This window comes from Copidosoma floridanum, unplaced genomic scaffold (assembly GCF_036245765.1).
Source record: "Copidosoma floridanum isolate Cflo_tuat_1 unplaced genomic scaffold, Cflo_Japanese_pri ptg000025l, whole genome shotgun sequence".
Taxonomy (NCBI): domain Eukaryota; kingdom Metazoa; phylum Arthropoda; class Insecta; order Hymenoptera; family Encyrtidae; genus Copidosoma; species Copidosoma floridanum.
In genome coordinates, this window is record NW_028321902.1 from 4,118,920 (window position 1) to 4,143,220 (window position 24,301).

Genomic DNA, 24,301 nt, shown 5'->3' on the forward strand with positions numbered 1-24,301 from the left:
GCGGTTGCTCCAAAACACGCCGACAGCTGCGTTGTCCGTTTAAGTACAATCATAAGTGTTTACTATGGCTACTGGAAAGGAGTTGATAGATGGTACGGGTGTTTGTTCATATTTTTGATATTGTTTGTTCACGCAATTAAATTTACCGTGAAAATTTTGTTGAAGCTGTGAGAAATTCGTTGGAAGCTGATGGGGAACTCAGTAGGATGAAGGCTGAGATGAGAACAAAGGTGATGAAACTACTTGAGGGCTCACACAAGTCCAGTAGATCGAGTCAGCCGAAATCACCGCACGAAGTCTTGATCCTCAATGAACTCATCAGGGAGTATCTAGATTGGATGGGATACAAGTACACGTCGAGCATACTTGTTTCAGGTGATGTTTATAATGTATATGTATATGCATTTCAAGTGACTAATAAGCCCACTGTTCTTTGATTTTTATAATTTTTTTTATTAATTTTTTTTTTTCTTTTTTCAATACAGAGAGTGACCTGTCCAAGCAGCCCCTGGATCGTACTTTCATCACTAAAGAATTGGGAGCTGTGGAGACTGAAAAGACAAAAGAGTTGCCGTTGTTATTTTGTTTGGTTGAAACTATTAAAGAAATCCAGAATGCGTGAAAGGCACGGAATTTCCCGAAAATTGATGGTTAATCGTTGTAAAATTTTAATGTACAAATATTGAAACGATACGTACGAAAGATGTTTTTAAGATTACATTAGACATATATTATTTTAATATATATATTTATATATATATATTTTTTTTTTCATTTTTTTTTGTTTTTTCTTTTTAATAATAAAATTACATGTAAACCGCACTCCACTGAATAGTTAGTGCCGCGGAACGTCTTGCGCGTGTAATTTGCGTATTAACTGCATTTTTAATCACTGTTCAACGTATTATACAAATTAAAGAGAAGCACACGTACACATACACATTCTCTTTTTTTTCTCGATTAAAAGTCTATTGCATCAAATGCACAACACAACACACGTGCATCCGCCCGTCATAAAACCTGTTTTAAAGAATTTTTATGCATCTACTGAAGTGAGCTCAGGGAGCAAATGACTCGAAGGGGATACTTTGGGCTCGGTATGGTGCACCTAGTATCGTCATTTGTGCTTAGACTTCTTTTTGCTCTTTGACTTCTTGCTCTTGCTCTTGGACTTTTTCTTCTTACGATGCTTCTCCTCCTCCGAACTCGAGTCCGACGAGTCTGAGTAAGCGTCCGAGTCTGAGGTACTGTCGTTTCGACGAGCCTTGCGCTTCTTGCGCTTCTTGTGTTTGCGTTTCTTCTTTCGGTGAGACTCCACCGAACTGTCGCTCTCGGACGACGAGCTATCCGTACTGCTCGAGTCATCGTCCTCTGAGCTGCTAGGCAACTGTGAAACGGAAAAAAAATTATTTTCTTTCTAGTTTTCCAAAGGTCTCGCGTGCCAAAAACAAAATTTTCATGAAAACTCACCTTAGCCTTCTTCTTAGACGGTTTCTCAGCGTCAACGTTGATGATACTATCGTCAATCTTGGCGCGCTTGGTAGCCACGCGCGTGGCCATGTCATCATCGGAGTCAGAATCCGAGGCCGAGTAGTCGGGCTCGAAGTTAGCCTCGTCGAGGCTCCTCTTCTTATCTGGCACCAATTTAGGATTCCTCCTTTGCCTCTTGTGCCCCTCGGCCGCGGTATTACCCATGTCCACCGAATTGCTTATCGTCACGGACACCGTCTCCTTGCCCTTATCCTTGTCATTCTCCGCAGCTGGCTTGTCTTTGGCCGGCGTTTCCTTGTCCTTTTGCTTGCTCCGACGTTCACTGCTACGTCCGCGCTTGTGCTTCTTGTCCTTGCGACGCTTGCGCTCGCGCGACTTGCTACGGCTTTGGTGCTCCTTCTTGCGCTTTTTCGCCTCGTCTCGGATCTTCCTGTCTCGCTTGCGCTCCTCTTTTTCGTTGTTTTCGTCCTCATGCTTTTCCTTATCCTTCTCTTTGACTCGCTGATGTTGCTGCTGCTGCTTGAAAGACGCCGGTGGCTGCGGAGGTGTGCGCGTTATGCGCTCCGTCTTGCGCGTCATCTCTGACCTATCGTGGATTCTCACGGATTCCTAAACCACAAAAACGTTTGGTTTATAGTTGGAAAAAAAAAAAAAAAAATTGCATTATCCACCAAAAGAAATACCTCAACTACCATCGAGTCAGGCTTCGACCTGTCCCTCTTCCTGCGGTCTTCGACGTAAACCTTGCGCTCAGGGTTGGGTATGAGGGGCGCGTTCTCGATCGACAGGGATATCCTTCTGTCTTTGGCGATCCTTGGTGATCTTCCGCTCTTGGGCGTGATCTCACCCTTGGTAGTGACGGTATCGATGCGCCGCTGCTCGACAACACACTTTATGTTGGCCATCTTCGCCTCGTCCTCGACCTTGTCACCTAGGCGCTCCTTCACCGACAACCGAGTGGGTGACACCTGCAAGCTACCCTTGAACTTTGAGCGCTCCAGCTTCGACGACTTCTTCAGGGGCTCCGACGAAATGAGCTCGACGTTGCGCTGGTTCTTGTCAACATTGATCGTCACGTTGACGCTCTTACGCGAAGGTTCGACCTCGGACTCGAGGATCTGCGGAATCATCCCGATTATTATGCATAAACATCAACAAAAACTCAAGCTAATGACAAAAAAAGAAATGAACCTTACCTTGGGCTCTGGATTCTGATAGAGGATCTTCCTACTGTCGCTGATCTTCTTGATCTCGATAGGCCTGATGGCATTGATGGCCTTCTGGAAGATGGCGTTCTCGGCCCTCTTGAGCACCTCGGTCGTAACAATCTTCGTGCTCTTGCTATCGTCCGCCTCGGGCGGCTCCTTCTCGGGCGTATTGGCGCTGTCGTCCAACTTCTCGGCGTTCTCGTCTCTCTCCCATTTAGACAGTTCGGGCAGAGGCGCCAGGAACTCCTCTTTCTTCGGCGAACCAACGCTCGCCGCTTTCTCCTCGAACTCGATATCCTCCTTGCCACCTTCGACGGGCTCCGGAGCAGCTTCACTGCTCTCTTCAGGCTGGACCACCGCAGGCGCAGTAGTAGCAGTCGTGGTGGTGGTGATTTCTGTGTCGTCTACCACGCCAGCGTAGAGACTTTCCGAGACCTGTTTCACCTGCTCGGGCTCGGTGGCTTGGCTGTCCGGCTCGGCGACCGGCTGCTGGGGCGACTTCTCTCCAAGCTTAGTCTCAGGCGGCTGCAGCTGAGCTTCTTCCAAAGGTTTGACATCGGGGACGGTCACTTCAACTTTCGGCTCGTCCACGGGCTCGGTTTTCACCACCACCTTCTCCGGCAGAGCTACTGGTGGTGGTGGTGGTGGTAGTGGTGCTGCTGCTACTACTACCGGCGTGGTTGTGACCTTCGCACTAGCTACCACGGGTGGCTGATGATTCGTCGTCGCCTCGTCTCCGGACTGTGGCTCCTCCTTGACTTTGACTTTCACGGGCAGGGTCGTGGTCGTGGAGGAACTGACGACGGCCGAGGCTGCTGCTGCCGCCGCCGCGGCTGCTGCTGCTGCTGCTACTGCGGCTGCCGCCTCCTTTTGTATGAGGGCCTGTTTCTTCTCCTTCTTCTTTTTCTTCTTCTTCTCTTTCTCGTCGCTGTCCTTCTTCTTTTTCTTCTCCTTGATCTTCTTTTCTTTCTTGCGCTCGTCGGGTTTGCCGTCATCGTGGTCTTTATCCTTTTTGCCACGCGAGCGATCGGGGGTGGAGTCCTTGGGGTCTATGTACTTGGAGGTGTTGTACGGGCTGGAGCTGTGCTTGCTGTGCTTGTGATCCGATGCCCGTCTATCGTACCGATCGTGGCGGTGTTTGTCCTTGTCGAAGTCGTAGTCGCGCTCGCGCCTGTCACGCTCGCCACGGCTACTGCGGGTTTTGTCATCTCGGTGTCGGTCGCGATCATCTTTGTACCTAAAACCGAGGGAAGGGTGGATGAGATTCAGTTGTTCTCAGTTCGACTGTGAAACCATTAATGAAGAAGCCGGATCGAAACATCAAAGTTTGAGGGGTTGAATGAACCAAGATACTCATGGAGAGAACATTAAAGTGGATAATATCGATATGTAGTCACGTTAAACAATTTCATCGGCTTTATATAGGTTAGGTGACGTTAGATTCTGCTAGTATGTACCTGTCTGCCTCCTTGTCCTTGGGAGATGTTCGATCTTTGACCAAATTGGGTCTCTCGACGTGATCGACACCAGGAGGCGGTAGATCGTAGTATCCTTCGGTGCCGGGTGGGGCGACATCGTCAAACTTTTTGAAACGAGCCGGTTGCTGGCCGGGCGGTCCAGGATACCTGTCGGCAAACAAGCAACGATACATAGGTTAGGACTGAAGTTTTACTTCAGTAGCCAAATAATACACCCAACGAGCGCTTCGTTTGTGAACGTGAAAGAAGAGACAGAGGGTTTTGATGGTGCCAGAGTTGACCAAGAAGCGCAGAAGATGTGGGATCCATCGTTGAGAGGTGGTTAAAGTTACGAGCAGGGACACTATACATGCATACGCGGAGCAGAACCCACTTGAGATCGGTCAATGTTTTGTTTTGATTTTTTTTTTTTTCAGGGGCTCATTGTTTATAGGTATTCTTTTAGCAGAAGAGCATTAGTGATAATTAGGATCATTACGTTGACGTAAGATAAATTTAAATATTGAACACATTTCGTTATAAATTTTATTGGTATAATCAAAATATTTATCGGATCTAAGTTAAAATTAAGACTATAGTAATAATGTATAATAATTAAAACATTCGATACGGTAGTGATTGGTTAAATATTAACAAAGAGAACTTTTATAGCGTGCAATTCACGACGAATCGGAATAAATATTTTTTAAAACCCAATAAATGGTATACTCGTTGAGCTTATGATTTGAAATTTTTCAATTTAATGCCGTATAACAGTTTCAAAAAATTTAAAACCGTAGGTTTTGCGGTGCAAAATGATAACTAATATCGCGATTAAAATTTACGTATAGTAAAAATCTTTAAACCGCGACTTCAATTTCAATAACTCACACGTTTATAGTTTTCATGTTAACCGCACTATTTTGCTATTTATTGAATTTTAAAACCATCTAATCATTGCAATGAAAAATATATGTTTGTTATGTATTATTTAAGACATCCACAGCTGAAAATGGAAGCAACCCCGTGTCAATGTCGAACTCCAAATCCAGAGTGGTGAATCCATCTGTTTTTCTTATGATCTTGAGGTATCATTGGATGCTTTATCAAGAATTTTGACAAAACTTGTTTTAATAAACATATATTTTATGATCAAGATTGGTGAATCAGTACATCATAGAATGAGACACAAAAACAGACAGCACAAGGACAGTACAACAAATTATTAAATAAATAAAATAAACTAGACTTATATGTAAACAAACACGTAAATACTTGCGGAAATCGATGCCTTCCTAAACACTCAAGGATCGACAATTATCCGCAATTATCGCATAAAAGTACATGGTATCACAGATTACTCTTCAATTTTGAACTTCTTAATTGATTGACGCATAAAATTAATATAATAACTAGATAGGAAAAACGAGGCATATTCACATAACACAATAATTTTAGATGATAAAAAATTATATAAACGCAATTCGAAAAATGTATCACACTGCTTTGTTTTATTTGATTTTCATACACCGTAATAAAATAAATATTACAAACGCTAATGACGGTTCACTTTAAGTAATCGTTGAATTTATGCATACTCCTGTAAAATACGTAAGTCACATCTGCTACACTTACCACCAGAGAAAGAAATTCCACTGTTTATTATTTTTTAGTTCATATACAGCTTTCGAGTTATTAATTATTTTATAGTTATTCATTATTCACTAGTCACTATTTTTAAAGTTACATTATCTCACAACCAACATGAGAAAATTTTCGCGTTTAATAAACAAACGAAATTTTCTAAATATATAATTCTTTCACTGTACACTTCACATCTTAAAATGTCAGATTTTATTAGGTAAAAAAAATTTATTTTTACCAATAAAGTCAACTTCCTCGCCCATTTCAAAGCAGGACCTAAATTATTTCAACACAAAAATAATAATAATAATTTTCATGTTAACTGTGCAGACCACAAATGACTATATTTAGATTGACAAGATTATTGTTTAAATAATGTTTTGACAGAAAAAAACTTTTTCAAGTGCTCCGGTGTTAAAAATGTAAATTTTTACCATAAATTTTTCTGACCACGAATAAATCTAAAATATAAAATTTTTCAATATGCAAAGCTTATTTTTTAATGATGTATGATCTCCATACCATTAAAATGTATACCAGTCAACTAAATCTTACTTGAAGGAATAACTTAAAACGCTGTATAAAAAAAAGTATTATTTAATAATGAAAATGGACGTACGAATATACACAGATGGCAGAATTTATGCAAATAAATTTGAACCATTTAATAAATAAAATAAAGCTTACTACGTATACATAAATATTTTAATGAAGGCAAAAATTTACTCTATTTTTCAATATTCAGATTAGCGTTTGATCCAACCGCAGCACTTGATGTTTCGTCTCGGACAAAAGCACCACAGATACTGCAGCAGTCAACCCACATGTACGGTTGATTTCAGGACCCCTACGCGATTCATCATTATATTTTTAAAAACTGTGTAATACATATCAAAAATAAATTGTATGTATGATTCGCGTTTTATATTTATGTAGGACAAGTGTCGTATCATCGTTTTAAGTACAATTAAAACGTACGTAAGGTCATGTATAAAAAATAATAGTTATTCGTAGTCTACAACATAATTGTTAAATAATTTGTGAAAAGTTTCGACTAGAAAATAAAAAAAAATTCATTTTTTTAAAACTAGGAGTGCCTAAATTAATGTATCTGCTTGTTCTGTAACAAGCATAGGTAATACATAATACAGTACCATAAAACAATTTTATTCAAATTTTTACCCTTAAAAGTTATTAAAAACCTTTTTGTTAAAGAAAATCGTATCCATCGTAACTGAGGGGAATTATAAAATTACAAAACAATCATACGTTAAGCGTGTCTTCTTTTATAATTAATCAAAATTATAATTTAGTTTTTTTTCTAGTTTTAAGGAATCAAACTAATTAAATACCGTTCTGAATCATTTTAAACTTTTTATAATTAATTTTAATGAGACGGATTTTTGTAAGCCCCAACAAAATAATAAACCACACAATTTGTCTTAACAAATGGCACATCAAACAAATAAAAAAAGCTTGACAATCTTTTAAGACAGGGAAAGTTTATATGCTGCTGAATAATTGTTTGTTCAATTAAAAACGACTTTCATTGCTTGTATTGAGTATGTAGATTTTTTGTTGGCAGTATTACAGAATAAAATTAAAAAAAATAAATAAATAAAATAACGCGTGCACTATAACTATTACATTGCAAGTCAAGCTCAGACCCTTGATAATAAGGTTATAAACATTACCTAATAAAAATCTTAATATATTGTGCATATATTTGAATGGAAAAAATTTATTTTCTCTATGTTTCAATATTCAGATTAGCGTTTGATCCAACCGCAGCACTTGATGTTTCGTCTCGGACAAAAGCACCACAGATACTGCAGCAGTCAACCCACATGTACGGTTGATTTCAGGACCCCTACGCGATTCATCATTATATTTTTAAAAACTGTGTAATACATATCAAAAATAAATTGTATGTATGATCCGCGTTTTATGTTTATGTAGGACAAGTGGATAAATTTGTGAAAAAAATATGCCGTAACATGTAAGACACGGCTTATTACCATCGACTAAAGTGTCGTTAAAACGTACATTAAGTAAAAAGAACTGCAGTGTTTTTAAATTAACAAGATGACATAATATGTCAAAAAATTACTAAAAAATGTTAACTACTGTGAATCAAATTTGGTTTATTTCAAACGATTTTTGTTATTTTTTAGCTAAGGGGGCACCTGTAGGAATTTACAATCAGTTTTCCTTGGCATATAAATAAACAAAGCGATAAATAGAATTTACGTAAGGTTTTAAGATTTCTAGTTGAAATACTATAATATATGGTTGACAATGAAATAACAGTACGGTTGTTTGCAAAGGTAAATATAATAGTTGTACTTCCGTAATTTTATTACATTCTTTGGCCACGATGATTAAAAAGAAATTCATCAAAAAAAAATTCAAATCATAGTACTATTCGAATTTTTCGTTCAAAAAACTGTAAGAACAAAAAAATATGATTAAATAAGCATTTGATACTGTATATTTTTAACGAAAAAAGGAAAAAAAGATATGACTAAACCACGTTTTTAAAATACAAGGTTTTCAATTTTCATATGAGCTTTTTTTGCAAAGAAGTCAATATTTCACACATTAAGTAATTCACAACATTGCTTAGCGGCCCTTATTATTATTTTGTAAGGAATAAAACAACCATTGTAAGTTGCAATTTAAGGTGCCTCAATTTTAAATTGAAGATCTTAAAAATGCAATGAGACATTAAGAAGTTGTTTATGACTTTTGTTACACATAACAATGTCAAGTATAAGGTGTGGTTGGCGAGGTGAGATCCTCCCACAGAGAATAATCAATTTCAGATATAATTTGTAAGAAAAAGAATATTAATGCCCCTATTGTGAATACAAATCGCAATTTAAGAAACCTCATATGCAATTCTGAACTTATTGATATACAGAGCACTGTACAAGCCAACATGAGGTTTTATGGAACTACGTGCTTTTATGTTATGATTATTACATTTTGGATAAAAGTGATCATATTCAATTGTTGCGTTTTCTAGAGAAAAAAAACACTACATCTTAAATTTACAGTCATATTGTCTGTCGAGTTGTTTTGAATATCTGTCAACTAAGCACTTTTCAAAATGAAAAGAATTGCTGTTGATCATTTAGGACAGCCTATTGAAAAGAATAGGTGAATGGGCATACAGAACATAGAAAAAGGCGAAAAAGATACAGTAATTAAATATGCGTTAGTTCTTGCTGTCTGCGAAAAATTGTCAATTAGTCCCACATTATGTTATGAAGTATTTGCTAGCACACATATTTTTAACATTGTTTATAGAATTCATCAATATGTTAAAGGAATAAACAATCCTATTACTACTTCTGCTCGCATTAATAAAATGAGACTAATGAAACAAGAGTTTTTTGTGAAAGGAAATAAGTATCTTCTTACATGTGATGAAATGGAAGTTCTTTGGGCAAAAGTTTTAATGGAAATTACTCGCTTAAAAGCTGTTGATGCTGCTAAAAGACAAGAAAGGATTGAATTTATTTCAAAAGCACACACTATTATGTGTTTGTTGCAATTATTCAGAGAGAGAATGAGAGAACTTCAAATAGGCCCTGACTCTTGGACACATACAAAGAAAGAAGGTGTTTCCCAAATAATTTATGTTTCAACATATGGAATTCCTCCTCAATATTGTCATTTTCTATCTGGTGTTTCTTGGGATGTTGGTGTGCGTAGCACTTTATCAAAATTTACTTCAGGTATCTGCCAATTAGCATTATTATCTCGTCAAGGTCCTGAATCTATAAAATACGCTAGAAAAAACAAAATTGCAGTAGATAGAGCATATAGTTTTATTCCCTCAATAGGTACTATATCAGAATTTGTTATGAAAAATTCTCCTTCAACTAACGCTCCTATTGTAAGAAATATTGTGCACATTGCTTATATTGTTGGGGATAGACATAAAAGAAAATCTTCACTTCTTTTTTGTGCCTTTTTTAAAGCTTGTGTTGATATTACTGGTAATGAATCAATGGAAATGGAAGCAGCAGGCCCTTCTACATTAGACAGATTCTTAAAAGTATATGTATTTATAATATTAGGATTTTCTAACAAAACTTCTTTTGTTATGTACCGCGATTTCATGAAAGAATTGATAATTCCGCCTGATAATAAAAATGTAACGGCACAGCTTGTCTTTCATGCTTCTTTTGGAACACACGGAGAAGACCATGGAATCTTGTCAAAGATGTCTAAACGTAAGACATGGATCAAAAGGGGCGAGGTTCCTGAAAGACATTTTGCTTATCTTAAAGAATGCGAAGAGACGGTAATTTATCCCTCTATAAAAATTGGGTACTACTCAAAAATGATATTAGCAAACCAGACAAAAATTGTTGGACAAAGTAATGAAGTAATGGGATCTTTTGAAGTTTTTTCTGGTTATCTTTTCAAAAACATAACAGAAGAGCATAAGAAATTTGTTTTTGGGAAACAATATTAACAATAACAATGTAATACCCGATGATGCATCTTCTATCATTAGATATTTAGAAGCAGCAATAAGAAAGACTCTTGATGATTTGAATAACGAAGAAACTAAAAATGGAATGCTTTTGTTTGGTACTACTGTCTGGCGTAAGCTTTTAGGCGCTAGCTTTGAGAAGGATGTGAATGGTGATGAAACGGATTTGCGATTTAATGAGACAAATGTCTGCTTTTGGTCTAATTAATAAAGCGTTTTTATTTATGAAAGCAGTTAGTTGTATCAAATCGGTCTGAAGAAAATTGTTTATTTATTGCGTTTTCGAAGTTTATGTTTTAAAATTATAATTTCTTCGGAAAAACTATCTTATGAAAAGCTCGGGAGAATTTCAATTCAAAGGTTGAATGGAAGATTTATAGCAAAGTGTTCCATTATATCTACACAATAGTTCAAATGATACAAGGACGAGAAATAGAGCAAAGAATTCAAGTTTTTTCTTTTTCGTTCACTTAGGATCTGAGTTATGTTAAAAGCATAGTTATAAAGGTTTAATAATTTCCTCAAAATACAGAGAATGCAGTGAACTTTTTGCACAAGTATTTATTTTTAGTGTCTCGGGAATATACGTAAATGTATGTATGTTTATCGAAATGCAAATCAATTATATAAGATTTTGTGAAAATTGTAATTTAACTAGTTAGAATTATGGTTAGAACAGTGAAAATTATCATGCTGGAACAAAAAGTTTTAAAAAGATCGGTTGATAAATTTTACTTTCCCGCATAGAAATTTTTAATTTTCGAATCATAATTTTAACTGTTAAAACAATAATTTTTACTATTTAAAATAATTATTTTTTTCTTTTTTGCCGATTAGTATCCGATTTACTGTGCGGAATGGTAATTTTTGCTAGAATTTCTGTACAATTTTTTTTCTCTCTCAGTGATAAAAAAACTATTTCAACCTCCAAGTTTTTAATAAGAGATTCGTTTTTTAATAAATAATATGAAAAAATATAAGTACCAAACCCAACAGAAATGATGATTGTATATGCGTGTTGTCAACCCTAATTATTACGCTTTATACGAATTTTTGCATAAAAAATAAGCAAAACAATATTTTATACCCGAAAATGTCTAAACATGCAAAGCAAACTTTATTTTTACGAATAGAGAGGATAGCTTGTATTCAAATAATAGGTGATTCATTAACAAATGTTTTTGATAAGGGATTTGAGAAAAATTTAAGTTTTTTGATATTGAAGTCTTATTTGTTAACAGTTAAAAATAAGTTTTCTTGTGATGATCTCATCGAAATTCACAAAAATCAAACAATGACTAATAAACAAAAAACTGAAAAATTTTAATGCTTTCTCGTTAAAAAAATAATTTTTAATATTGTAAATAAAGACGTAATACTCGTTCATTTTTTAACTAAACTTCATTTTTCATCGATACAAAGATTCTTTTGCAAAGAAACTACAGTCTGGGAACAAAAATTGTATTGATTAGCGAAAAACCTTGACACTAACTTCCTACTTGTAATAATAAGACTACCATTGCTAACATGATTAGCAAAATTTTCACTAAGTGATCAAACAGCGGTATTTGTATTTGGCACTAACCATAAAAAACATTTTAGGGATCTCCTCTACATTAGAAAAAATTAAAAAACGCTATTTTTGAGGTGAGGTTGCAACTTGACAATAAGGCAGCAACACTAGTAAATTTTATACTGTAGCTTCGTAAATTAAAACATTATAAATAAAATAATTTTAGGTCGAGTTTATAATAACAATTGTAGTTATTGGAAATTTCAACAAAAATCATTTGGAGCTTTTTAATATCAATGTGTGGTGCCTCAAGTGTTTCACGAAGAGAAAAATTATTGTAGCGCTCTACGGCAAGGGCAACATCAAATTTAATGTATATTTTATGATTAACATTGTGGTAAAACTTACCGAACCGTGTAGAAAAAATTTATGTGATCGTCATGGCATCCCAACATCACCGCAATTTATGGTAAAATTTCCCGTGGCCAATTCATCTTTGTGAGTTTGTCATTCATGCATTCATGTCATTGTTCCAAAAAAATATTGACACAAATTATTCAACATTTTTTGAAAGGGCCCAATATCTACAGACGAATATGTTTTTGCTTAATCCAGACCCTACAGCTACAAAACATATGCATTTTGAAGTGTAGAATTTCAGGACATCTCGTGGTTTAAACACATGCAGATCTAGGACAAATTTTGTTTGATTTATGAATAAAATAATATAAATAAAACCACTGCCCACATTCAGTTGACAAAACAAAAATTTTTTTCAACTCAACGACTCAATCCAAGTAGAATTTTTTCTTTTCGTATGGGTAAGTAAGTAAGCTGCGATGTAGCAATATAGATGTTAAGTATATTCTCTACATTAGATACGTTAACGTATATATTGTTGTACTAAAATACCGCATCCCAGTTGACACAATATCCTACAAATCCCAACACAAGTGAAACACCGAAAAAATTTTAATCAAGCGAAGATAATTTATCTCACTCACTCGTAAAAAAATAAACATACAAATAAAAATTGATTCTTCTATTACGTTATTAAGGTATAAAAAGTAATTTTGAATCCTACATTAATTTCATTATTTGGAGCGGCGTTGGCTCAGTGGTAAGCGTGCTTGCTACTGATACAACGCTGTTCTAGGGGTCGTGGGTTCGATTCCCGGTGAGTGCAGATTTTTTCAAAAAACTGTTTTCACCGGAAAAAGTTCCTATGTAACCCCGGCTGTTTCGGGGCGGGTTTTTCCGTGGAATTTTTCTTCAGAGTAATTCCAGGGTTTTTTCCTTGCTCCACAGGTCTTCGGGCCTGGGTGAATGCGAAACAGTGTTAGGGCCTAATAGGTAGGGATTAGTGGGCCCGATGCCAGGCAGGGATCGCCGGCCTTACTGGCGAGGAGTGGCCCCTGAAACATGGGGCTTCTCCGGGGATGCTAATTAGCCTGATTTTGATGCTTCGGACCCAGGCTATACAGTGGCGAGTTGACCCAACGACTGGGCCAATAGGCTGTCGCGGTAACCCGATATATAAAAAAAAAAAAAAAAAAAATTGCATTATTTTAAGTTCTATTATAATCCGGGATTCGGGTGTCACTTTTGAGTGTCCTGAAATTGGTTAGTCTACCTTGTCATTGACCCGTTGAAAATTTAATTTTTCCTATTTTGTAACGATTCCTGCACTTGAATGAATAATGTAGATTGCATAATGATCCAACAACTATGTGGAGAAAAGAACTACAGTAATCGTAGAAAATTTTACGGTAAAAATTATTCTGAAAAAAGGATGAAAATTATAAAATCTACTGTAGGTCTGTTCTCTACTTACATGATGAATAATGAAATTTTTCGAATGATCGGCAATTTTTTTTTTTTCAATTTCTAGACCATGTACATATTATAGAAGAGCAGTTTTAAACTCTTACCTGATAATCGGGAAGTTGGAAAGAAATGATTCCATTGCGCCGCTAAACGGAGATGAAAAAACATGCAGAAATAGTCCTTATTAAAAAACTTTTTAAAATGCAATTTAAAAAAAATCAACTATGAATTTGTTAGTTTTCGTTTGCATTTCAAGGAGTTTGATAATAAGTGAAAAGCAATAAATCGTCACAGATGAAAAAAAAATTGTGGCTGATAGTTACTTGGATCCCAGCTATAGTTGAAGACGATGAAATTGGTGAAACAAGATATTATGAAGCAGAATGAGTATGACTTTTAATTATGAGGAAAGAGTAATGTGATACACATTCACGCTTGAAAAAAGACGCTTCAGCTTCTTTCTTTAATGAATTACAATGAATCGATGTTTACAAAATGGAGAAATATGCACGTGAATACTTTCACAGTTTCAGTTAGCACTGGTCACTTATTTTTGTAGTCTCGCAATCCATTGAACAACTTGCTTCGTGGTCTTGCGGTTTCTTCTCATTTCTCGCGTATAAGTAAGTAGATTTTCGCGTTTTTTATTATTATCATTATCATCATCATTATTATTATTATTACTGTTGTTTTTTCTTAAACTATAGCAGTGTGATACATTTTAGTTGCGATAACGTGGTTTTTTTTCCTCGTTGTCGTATACGCATTTTTACATATAGGAAAAAACAATTTCAGTCTTATTGTTGTACTCTTAAGATAACGAAGGTATTGTGTGTATCTCAAGATGGTAAGACAATGTTTTATGCCTTGTATATTTGGTTTATTCGAGTAAAATATTTTTGTCTACTCTAATATCACAGTAGGCGTGTTGTTGAAATATATTCATTATAAATAAGCAGTATTAAAAACAAACCTTCAATAGCTCAACAATTTTTTAAAAATAATATAACAATCTTACTTTCATCAGGTAAACCATGTGTTTATGTTGGTATAAACCTTTTAACTGTATATTTTTTTCATATAAAAATATTGTGGGTATAAATAGCCTCAAATCACCTGAAGGACTAGATTATTCATCATAAAAAATAGTACATTACGTACTTGGGACAGAAAATGAATTAGCCATCGCTCGTGTTGCTGATGGGCCCACGAGCAGTGGTATTTATTTTCTGACTGTGGTGCGTATATGTTTTTTGCATACACACGCAAAAAAGTGCGTGTTTTACTGAATTTTGAAATTGTATGATGATGGCATACAAGCACAGAAAACACCAACTTTCAGCGACGGTGTGCAAAGAAAAAATTTTCAATTAGAAACTTCAACGCAATAAAAAATATTACAAGTATAAAATGAAAATCAGGTGCGCTTTGCATGTTAAAACTCTTATAAATTCACATATTAAGAGAGTATAACAGTAAAATTATAAAAAATACTGTAAGGTACAAGACGTTTTGTTGCTAATTCAGTTTCACCATTGGTACTCAGACATTAGGCTCAACTGACGTGAAATACTTTTTTTTTTTTTCGTTGCATTATCGCTTTACTTACTGAGATCGATCAACTCGTATTATTTTGTCTTTTGGTATAAAACAAAATAAAGATTGTAAAATTCTGAAAATACCGATGAATAAAAAGTTTGAAAACTAGCGTTAATTCAAAGATAAAATTACCATTCATAAAATTTCAACAGAATACTCTGTTCATACCATAACTCGAGATTCGTCAAATATGATTAGTTTTTTAACACATGTGTTGCAGTAAATAACTTGTTAAGTGTAGGCATACATGTAAAACCAGTCTCTATTCATTTCAACTATCGTACACTTACGTAGATAGGCACGTATGGTCGCTCGAGTATAAAATTACTTATGTATCCAAAATACCTGTTATATGATTCATAATAGTCTTTCCTGTCCATCGGTGGTGGTGGCGGTTGTCCTGGTACAATAACGGCTGGAGGTACGCTAGTCTGAACACCGACGGGCGGACCCGCCGGCGGTCCGATCATGCCCGGAGGCGGTGGCAGCAGTGGTGAAGAAGCAGCCGGTGGTCCACGACTCGAGGCTGGGTAACGGGGCGCTCGATCGACTCGGGACTCGCGATACGAGGACCCGTAGTCGTGCGGTGCTGGCACTGCTGTGTCATTATAGTAACTACCGTAGGTCTCGCGCGAGCGCCGCCGCTCCCTGCCGCGTTCACGCTCTTTGTGATACCTGAAAAATACCAATTTTCGTTTGATGCCGTACAATCATAGCAAAAAAATATTAGTATTTAGTGCAACTATCATACGAAGGATAAATTACCTTGGTGGCGAGCGAGCCGGTGAGCGGTAAGAAGGCACGTCACGTTTTTTGCCTCTGCGATCGCGATCTCTGTCACGAGGAAGAGATCCTCTTGGCGACTGACTTCGAGAATACGATCGGGATCTATAAAGAGTCAAAACTCGCATGTCAATACTACACACGACGATGGAGCATACAATCAAATGAGTCTTTAATGTTGCCTTGAACTTACCGACTGAGCGAGAAACTTCCGCTACGTGACCTTCTGGACTTTTTAGGAGTGCGGCTACGCGCCCTGTGAGACGACGGAGGCGGTGAGCGCGAGACGCGTCTCTTAGGGATTGGTGAGCGCGATCGACTAGCTCGCGATGACGGTGAGCCACGACGGCCGAAGGAACGAGACCGCGAGCGCGAGTAGCTCCGTGGCGAGCGCGATATCGACCGCGTGCGTTTTCGGTGCTTGCCCAAGCGCCGATCGCGCTCATCTTTCTCGCGTAGCATCCGCTGGAATACCTCGAGTGGGTCGTCTATTATTCCGCTGTTGAACAAAACGAGGAGAGACTCGAGTTAGCATATTTTTTTACACATGTCACTTTTCAAGAGTTGCAAAAATTCACGAGGTACACTTACCCTTGAGCGCCGTTGTGCATGTTTCGTCCCATACCTGGAGGCAAAGGTTGCATACCCCTGTATCCCACTGCAAAATGATACAAAAAATAATTACAAATGCACGTTTTTACATACAAAAAGTTGAACATAAAGACAATTAAGACTTCTTATTTGTTAACCTTTGTGGGTTTGAACAATAGCAAATTTGATTGGAACAAAAAAAAAAAAAGAAAAACAACTAAGAAACAAAAAAAAAAAAACAAGAAAGATTTCTTTACAGTGAATGCATAAGCAAAATACAGCTATTAGTTCAGAATAACAATGTTGTGATTATTAGCTTTGCGACTATTTCGACACAAGTCAAGTTAGTAGTAGTAATACTAATAGTTGCAATTAAATTTAAAACAAACGTATATTAAAGCTAGTGAATAATTAATTTCTAAACGAGCTGTTTATTTTTCACTGTACAGCTAGAGTAAAAAGAATTCGTCCTTGTTTCTTTTATCTACGTAAAACTAATGTAGAGTACTTTATAAACTTTTTCTTTTATATTTTGTATTTCATGCATAAGATAAAGATTACCGCTACCTATGTTATAACGATTCTCTAACATTCACACATAGGCCAATGCTATATGTAACTTAAATTGTTTAATACTATAATAAGATTACACGTTGTTTGCGTGAAATTTAATACAAATAACAGAGAAAAAATTTATAATTTTCTTGCCATATAAGAAGCCTTGTGTGGACACATTAACGACACTTGAACACAAATTTATAAATTTTATAAAGAAAATAAGAACCTTGTAAATCCCATTTTGATCGTATCTGTGACCTGAACCCTCCTGTTTGTCATTAAAACAAAAAAAAAAAAAGGAAAAAAATTCCTTGCATTAATACCCAGAGCTACTTTTGTAAACCTTGAGTGCTTTAAACAGTGTTTGAAAAAATGATCGTGTAAAAGCGTTTCACATGATACATTTTTTTTTTGCCAAAACAGATGGAAAAATTATTTTTGTCATGGATTTTACTCAAACTGTACAGTCTATATACATTTTGAAATTTAATGACGAAGTTAAGGTCAACCGATAAGTATCTTCAAAGATTAGAAATAGAGTAAAATATCATTCTAGTTAATACATTTGAAAGAGCTATTTTTTTTCAAGTAGAAAATACGATATTAGATAACAACCGCATCATATTTCTTCACTTTTCGGTTTACCTTTTTACTTATGTGGCTACCAAGAATTTTTAGTAAAATTATCAACTAATCTAACTTAGTTTGTAATGTTAAGCAGTTTTTGTAAGGTTATACTTTTTTATTCAATACTACTTATTCTCGTCAACCACTAAAAAGAGATATTGCATGGTATACGTATACTGTCAATGCTATTTAAGGTGCTGTAACTACAGATTATTAAAAGAGTAACGGCTGAGGGTGTATAAATTACATGCAATCTTGCCAACACCATTACGTATCATGTAAAAATTATGTATATTAAATCCTTAATAAATAGCATGGTCAGCATTTATTGTTATCTTGAATCAATCAAAGACAAAATAAAAGGATAAAATCGAACCCGAAAAATCAAATCAAAGTATGTATGTTGCAAGGGAGCAAATAAAAAACCACAATATCGACTTACTTCCATGCATTCCGCGCATCGGTCTTGGCATGTACGCCCTGGGCTGTGGAGGACGATAGCCTGGCGGCTGATAAGGCAGTCTACCAGTATCGTACCGCGAGACCGGAGGGGGTGGCCCTGATGGATGGGGGACGTAGCCGTGACCGGCAGGTGGTGGAAGAGGTGGGGGTTGTTGATGAGGAGGATACATGGGCATACGCGGCCCTTGCATGTACGGATCAGGTAGGAGTCCCGGGGGAACAGCCGACGGTGGAGGACCCGGCTGGGGTAGTGCGTTGTAGACCGACGATGGCGGCACACCTCGGTCATCAGTCGGTGGATATGGCATCATGCCTGGCTGGTGACTTGGCGGATGCAGGTGTGGCTCGTCGACCTTCAAATTAAAGTAAACGAAAAAAACCATTATTGATTGGTAGTTTTGGATAGTGAAATTTCGTGAGCTGTGATTTAAAATATTTACAGTGGGAGTGCCAGCTCGGTCTTCCACTGAGCGCCGCAGGTTAGGATCGTAATGCATCGACGGGTGGTAGCGGCTCTCCCCTGCCATGTGACCTTGGTAGCCTTTAGGACCAGACGTCAGGTGCATCGAGTAATCAGGATGCTGAGAATTCCTAGGTGAAAGAGAGCGCCTCCTATTACCAGGCCTCATATTAGTATCCATTCTTGCATGATAGGTTATATTTCTGCAATTAAATAAGGTAAACCTGCCGGTCAATGCCCTAACGTTTCCCTACACGGCTCCTCTCAACAGAAATCGTTATCTTTGGAGACAAGTATTACGATGATACGACAAATTCATGCACGAGCTACTCTACCATCTAATCTACAGAAATGAATATTTGTATTGCAATAGTAAGTGCTCACTTGTCCCTGTGATTATCACGGCTGAAGCTCCTACGCCGTTTCTTTGAGTATCTCCCGTACTCGTCATCTCTGGTTTCGGTGCTGGATTCGCGATCGTTCCACGATCTATCGGAAGAGTGCTTTGGTAGTAAGGGTGGCTCAGTTCCGGGAGGAGGTGGCACTTCAGCTTCTTCTGCTCCAGTAAGTTTTGTCATGCTGTCAGTGGCCACATCAGCCTCAACTTCAGGTTCTTAATAAAATAAAAAAAAAAATGCAAGTTATTGTCGACATTCAATATCATTGTCCATCTGATCCAAACCGAGTTAAAGGAGACTGACCAGTTGTTGCTTTCTCGTATGAGGGTGATGCTTTACCAACAGGTTTGTCAGCTTCCTTCACCTCAGTCTCTGTGTGAGAAGCAGCGGCCCCGGAAGCTGGTGTCGCCGCCGATGTTGAGGGCGCCACAGTTAGCTTCTCCGATATCGAGGGCTCCGACACCATAAGTCGCCTCGAAATTTGCATCATAAGCATCATTGGGCGCCTATACGCCGATCGTTTTGCATAGCCAGTTTGATTTTTAAAATTCATAACTGCATTGCGAAGGTAGCGATTGGGAATCAAAGAGTCTGGCGACACATCCTTCTCTCCACAGTCTGGGCATAAGGGTACATCTAAATCAAGTAGGTACGTACGTATACCTGAAAAATTTAGAAAAGCATGTTATAATGCAGTAAAGCGAAAGTTGAAGACATTAAAATTAGACGACTCAAAGATATTTACATTCGTCACAAAATGAGTTACCACAACATGGTATCATGACAGTATCTGTAAGAAGATCCTTGCAAATAGTGCAAACGAGATCTTCAGGAATTTTCGTCTTTTTAACAACAGGCTCAGGATTGTGTGAAAACGGAGGCTTTTCCTTCTTGCCTTCTTTGTAGGCTTGACTAAAAATAAATAAATAAATAAATAACAATTTAAAAACTAGGTTGTCTAGATTAAATTGTTTTTAAAAAAAAATTTGTAATTCTGATCCTTACTGATCGATAGCAGGTACGGCATAAGTTCCACCTGGAGTCATCATTGCGCCGGGAACTGATGGTCCCGCAACTGGGACCATAAAACTTCTAGGAATACCTGTGCTCTTTTTTATCTCCACTGGCTCTTGATTCGAGCTTAGAGGACAATTTTTAATCCAATGACCTGGCTGGTGACACTTGTAACAGCGATAATTAGGAGGTACCTCACCAGTTTGATTAGAACCACGAATTTTCATGTAACTAAAAAAAAAGTTCCACAACTGTTAACTAGAAATGTTAAAAAAAAATCTAACGAAAAAACATGTATGTCGAAAGAAAAACTTACTTGGAAGGATCATAATCTTGGGTCGACTGGGTCATCATCGCCCGGATCTTGTCTTCCTCGGATCCATCCAACCTGGTAAGGTCAACTGACTTTGAAATAGAACTCTCATCTTTAGATGTGTTTAATGTCGGTGCTTCTGCCCTGTCCCAATTATGCTTCTTCTGTATAGTCAATGGTACTCTAGCAACTATTAAACTTGTATTCTTGGCGATTAAAGCGTTGTCATCTGTATAATCTGAGAAAGTATTGATTTTCGATTGTAAAACATAACTTTTTATTATAACACACGATTTAAATCAATAGAAGGCTCGAAAAAATAAATATTTTATGGCTAAATAGTGCTTACCTTGTTTAGTTTGGGCATTGGTAATCTGCAGGTCAAAGTCTGTGTTCTTGCCAATACGCTTTTGATGGAAAATGGCTTTTTTGAGATCAGCTACAGAAATATGCAGTCCATCGAATGATACTGTGTCATAATCCAAAGTGGATTTAAATTTATAATGTACGGACATATTTGGCGTGCAACGCTACTCTGAAATATAAAAAAAAAAAAAAAAAAAAGAAAAAATTTTATTATAAATTTTCATAGGGTAGATATTAGCCATTTTTTTTTTTTAATGTTGTGTTGATAATTGACTTGAGAGATATTTCAAACACGAATATTTCTCAAATATTGCTTTACGATAAAAACCAGTATTGAAAGAATTTACTACCTTAACAATGTAATCAGTCATAAGTTTTGTTAAAATAAAAAACCATTTTCATCAAAAAAGTATTTTACCATGCTTCTTTACAACTACTATTTGTTGGGTGGTTTAGCAATACCAAATCAGACAAAGAGTTTCTACAAAAAAAAAAAATTCTAGAATCTAATGAAAAGCAGAAAAAATACATGTACAAACTTAGGTTTCAAATAATTATACACTGTAAAGCAGAGAACAAAGTGTAATCGATAATGGATGATGAAAGCATATGCTTAATGTAGCTAGTTTCCAGATTATTTCAACATTTAGATAAAATGAGTATTTAGTTTTAATAGTCTAGTGATTAAGCCATTTGAAATATTGAACAAAGAAAAGTAAAAGCGACTTTTATCAGTCTTAGCAATGTGGCCTATTAAAGAGTCGTTTATACCTGTTTATCGTCCTCACTTATCTAGTTTAAGCAATATCTAAATTACCTTATTCCAAAAAATTTAATATACTTCAAATTCCAATTGCTTATCTGTACTTAGCAACGGAAAATGAAATTCATTTTTTTTTTAACAAAAACACATTCCATGCCATTACCAAGTAACCAACAGACCAATACATATATTATAACGTTGATCAAGCTCCATTATTTTCAACACACGACGCAACTTACAATTCTCTGAGGATACCGCATATTTAACATTAGATGCAAACAACTATTCTTTTTCAGAGCCTCCATTTTTCAGGCATGTCTCATGTGCTGTATAGGATACGCGCACCCTGCACCGAGCACCAAGTCATCCATACGGCCGAACGCAAATGAATGAAAAAAATCACGGATCAGAGCATCAACACCCAGGAAGTAAAGGTGAATACAACTTAGAGGGAGCGAAAAAAAAAGGCAAATGTGATAAGCATGCACAATGATAATGGTTACTTACGAAGATACACATCGATGTACTCCAGATACTCCCAGCATCCTCAGATGCTGCTGCGATCTACTCTACGACGACGGGCTGCACTATACACACTGATATACCATAAGCGAAATAATGATGGTACACGATATAGAAGGAATATTACATATATATATATATAGGGACGCGCGCAAGAACGTCGTCGTCTTGCTTTACACGGTGTATACTGCGCTGTTTATATTTATTATAAAAATATAACAAGTTGAGTGTTCAACGAGAGAAAATAGTGAGAGAGGGGCGTAATTTTCTCGACTGGACTAACTCTCGGAGTTTACCTTTTAGGATTTTGGATACAAATATATAAGCAACTGCTGACAATTTCAACCGGCACGTAAATGGTGAGTGAAACTCTCGATGTGAGGTGAGAACGGTACACCGCTTGCCTTTATATACACACGCTTTCGAAGCAAAGATGGCGTCGAATCACGGCTGCAACGAAGAGATTCGAGATTCGAGATTCGAGGTTTTGAAGACCAATGGGATCGCAGTCTTCCGTGGAGAGTCGAAATAAAGGTGGCGCCACTGAAGCCCGCGAATATTCGAGTTTGGTATTTTTATGCAAGTCCTCTCTCCTCGATGTGTATTGAAGCGTTCGATTCGATTGTCATTGTTAGGTTTTTTGTTAAGTTGAGCACTCTTTTTTGCCGATTTAATTTTTAAAAGCTTCATGTTTTTATATTTTTATGAATTGACAGTAAATATGTACACTAGCCTGAACTTGGCGAGTGAGGTAAGTTTGGAAAAAGGAGCCCAACACTCGCAATATTTTATTCCTTTTTTTTTGTTTCCTCCCACAAGTGTATAAAAGCACATTGATCAAAAATAAATAAAAATAGTGCTTAAAAAGGCCAACGGCGACAGAAACGATGGCTCTTCAAATCTTTAATTTTTTTTTTTTTTTTTTTTTTTTTCCTTCTGATGAAAGATTCGATTTGAAAGGAATTCAGCCGATGGAAAATCAGGTTATCATCGTTATTCTACAGTTATGACTCTACGTTGATCTTTTGAAACGTCCTAACCAAAAGGGACGCAATGGAGGATTCGATGAAATGAAAGAAGGACGAAATAATATGAAGGTATCACAGGGTACGTTGTTTTTCAGTCGAAAGGAGCATGTGATAAAAAATTTTAAGAGCGACCGAAGGGTTACGTGTAACATGTATTTAAATACATAATATTTGTCGCGTAGTTAACAAGCCGTAGATGAGTTTCACGCTGCAGAACGTCAGTGAAACCCGTTGGGGCCATTTTTTTTTCTTCATTGGTGGTGGTAAAACATAAAAGCACTAATTGGACATTCGTAAATAGGTGTATTAAAGAAATATATTACATGTACGCAGTATGATGAAACTGCGTGACGTATCTTCTAATTATATATTTTCTGAATTCCAGTAGATTTTGTCGATGATTTCTTGTTTAAAATGAATATTTTTTTTTAACGTAGGATAAATTAGCTTTGTTCGAAAAAAACAACAATAATTATTGGTAGTTTTCGTCAGATAATGCCATCGTCTCTTGGGCTGTATATATATTGCAGACGTGAGACAGCCGTGGTGCAATATGGTACTTACGTGGCAAATCCTATTCTTCCTACCTATTGGGCACACTAGCCTCTCGAAAACGCTGAAAGATAGGCCCAGAGACTATGGCACGTCTCTGACAAGAAATACTATTTTTTTTTCATTATACAGAATTTTTTTTCAATGTATCGTATTTTTTTATTTTTTTTTATTTTATCACCTAGTCTAATGACAACGATAGTAGCTCATCAAAAAAAGTATTCTAATATTTCGAGCAGATGCTGTTAATAAAATAAAAAATTTTTTTTGAATAAAAAAAAAAATCGTTTCAGACAAAGATCTTTTGTAAAGGAACAATAACATTTTTTTTGTAAATGTGGAACACATTGAAGACTCTTTCGAGTTACGAACTCATGTATACATGCTTTGTACAACATGTAAGTTTTTCATCAAATTTTTCTAGAACACTTCACAAGTTTGATAGTATAAATAGTTTTAATTTTTTCGATGCTACGCCGCATAATGGCTATTGTCAGGCCAACGTTGCCTAGAAGCACCACGTCGAAACATTCCGACGATACGTGCACAGCAAACAGCCATTAATATGCCATTAACATTTTTTGGCTTACTGTCGACAGGCACAGAAATCACCTC

General features: G+C 36.6%; 2 protein-coding genes across 4 annotated transcripts; one reads left to right on the top strand and one right to left on the bottom strand.

The window, feature by feature from the left end:
* LOC106646263 (centrosomal protein 20) lies at nucleotides 1-708 on the top strand. The gene is made up of 3 exons (XM_014362306.2): nucleotides 1-92; nucleotides 166-375; nucleotides 486-708. Exons 1-3 carry the CDS (start codon nucleotides 65-67, stop codon nucleotides 620-622), a joined length of 375 nt encoding a protein of 124 aa, XP_014217792.1. The 5' UTR covers nucleotides 1-64; the 3' UTR covers nucleotides 623-708.
* On the bottom strand, nucleotides 469-22,497 carry LOC106641006 (something that sticks like glue). Of its 3 annotated transcripts, none has more exons than XM_089595362.1 (19): nucleotides 22,092-22,497; nucleotides 20,805-20,990; nucleotides 20,459-20,693; nucleotides 20,134-20,373; nucleotides 19,874-20,040; nucleotides 19,432-19,791; nucleotides 19,115-19,343; nucleotides 18,711-18,882; nucleotides 18,251-18,623; nucleotides 17,408-17,449; nucleotides 16,624-16,690; nucleotides 16,226-16,531; nucleotides 16,015-16,137; nucleotides 15,595-15,924; nucleotides 4,157-4,324; nucleotides 2,688-3,936; nucleotides 2,175-2,609; nucleotides 1,471-2,100; nucleotides 469-1,387 (listed from the first exon to the last, which is right to left on the bottom strand). In XM_089595362.1, exons 2-19 carry the CDS (start codon nucleotides 20,968-20,970, stop codon nucleotides 1,118-1,120), a joined length of 5,562 nt encoding a protein of 1,853 aa, XP_089451488.1. In that variant the 5' UTR covers nucleotides 20,971-20,990; nucleotides 22,092-22,497; the 3' UTR covers nucleotides 469-1,117. The 3 variants fall into 3 exon arrangements, with proteins under 3 accessions (XP_089451488.1, XP_089451486.1, XP_089451487.1); XM_089595360.1 differs by having other exon boundaries at nucleotides 18,711-18,933; XM_089595361.1 differs by lacking the exon at nucleotides 17,408-17,449 and having other exon boundaries at nucleotides 18,711-18,933.
* Between the last annotated feature and the right edge of the window lie 1,804 nt (nucleotides 22,498-24,301).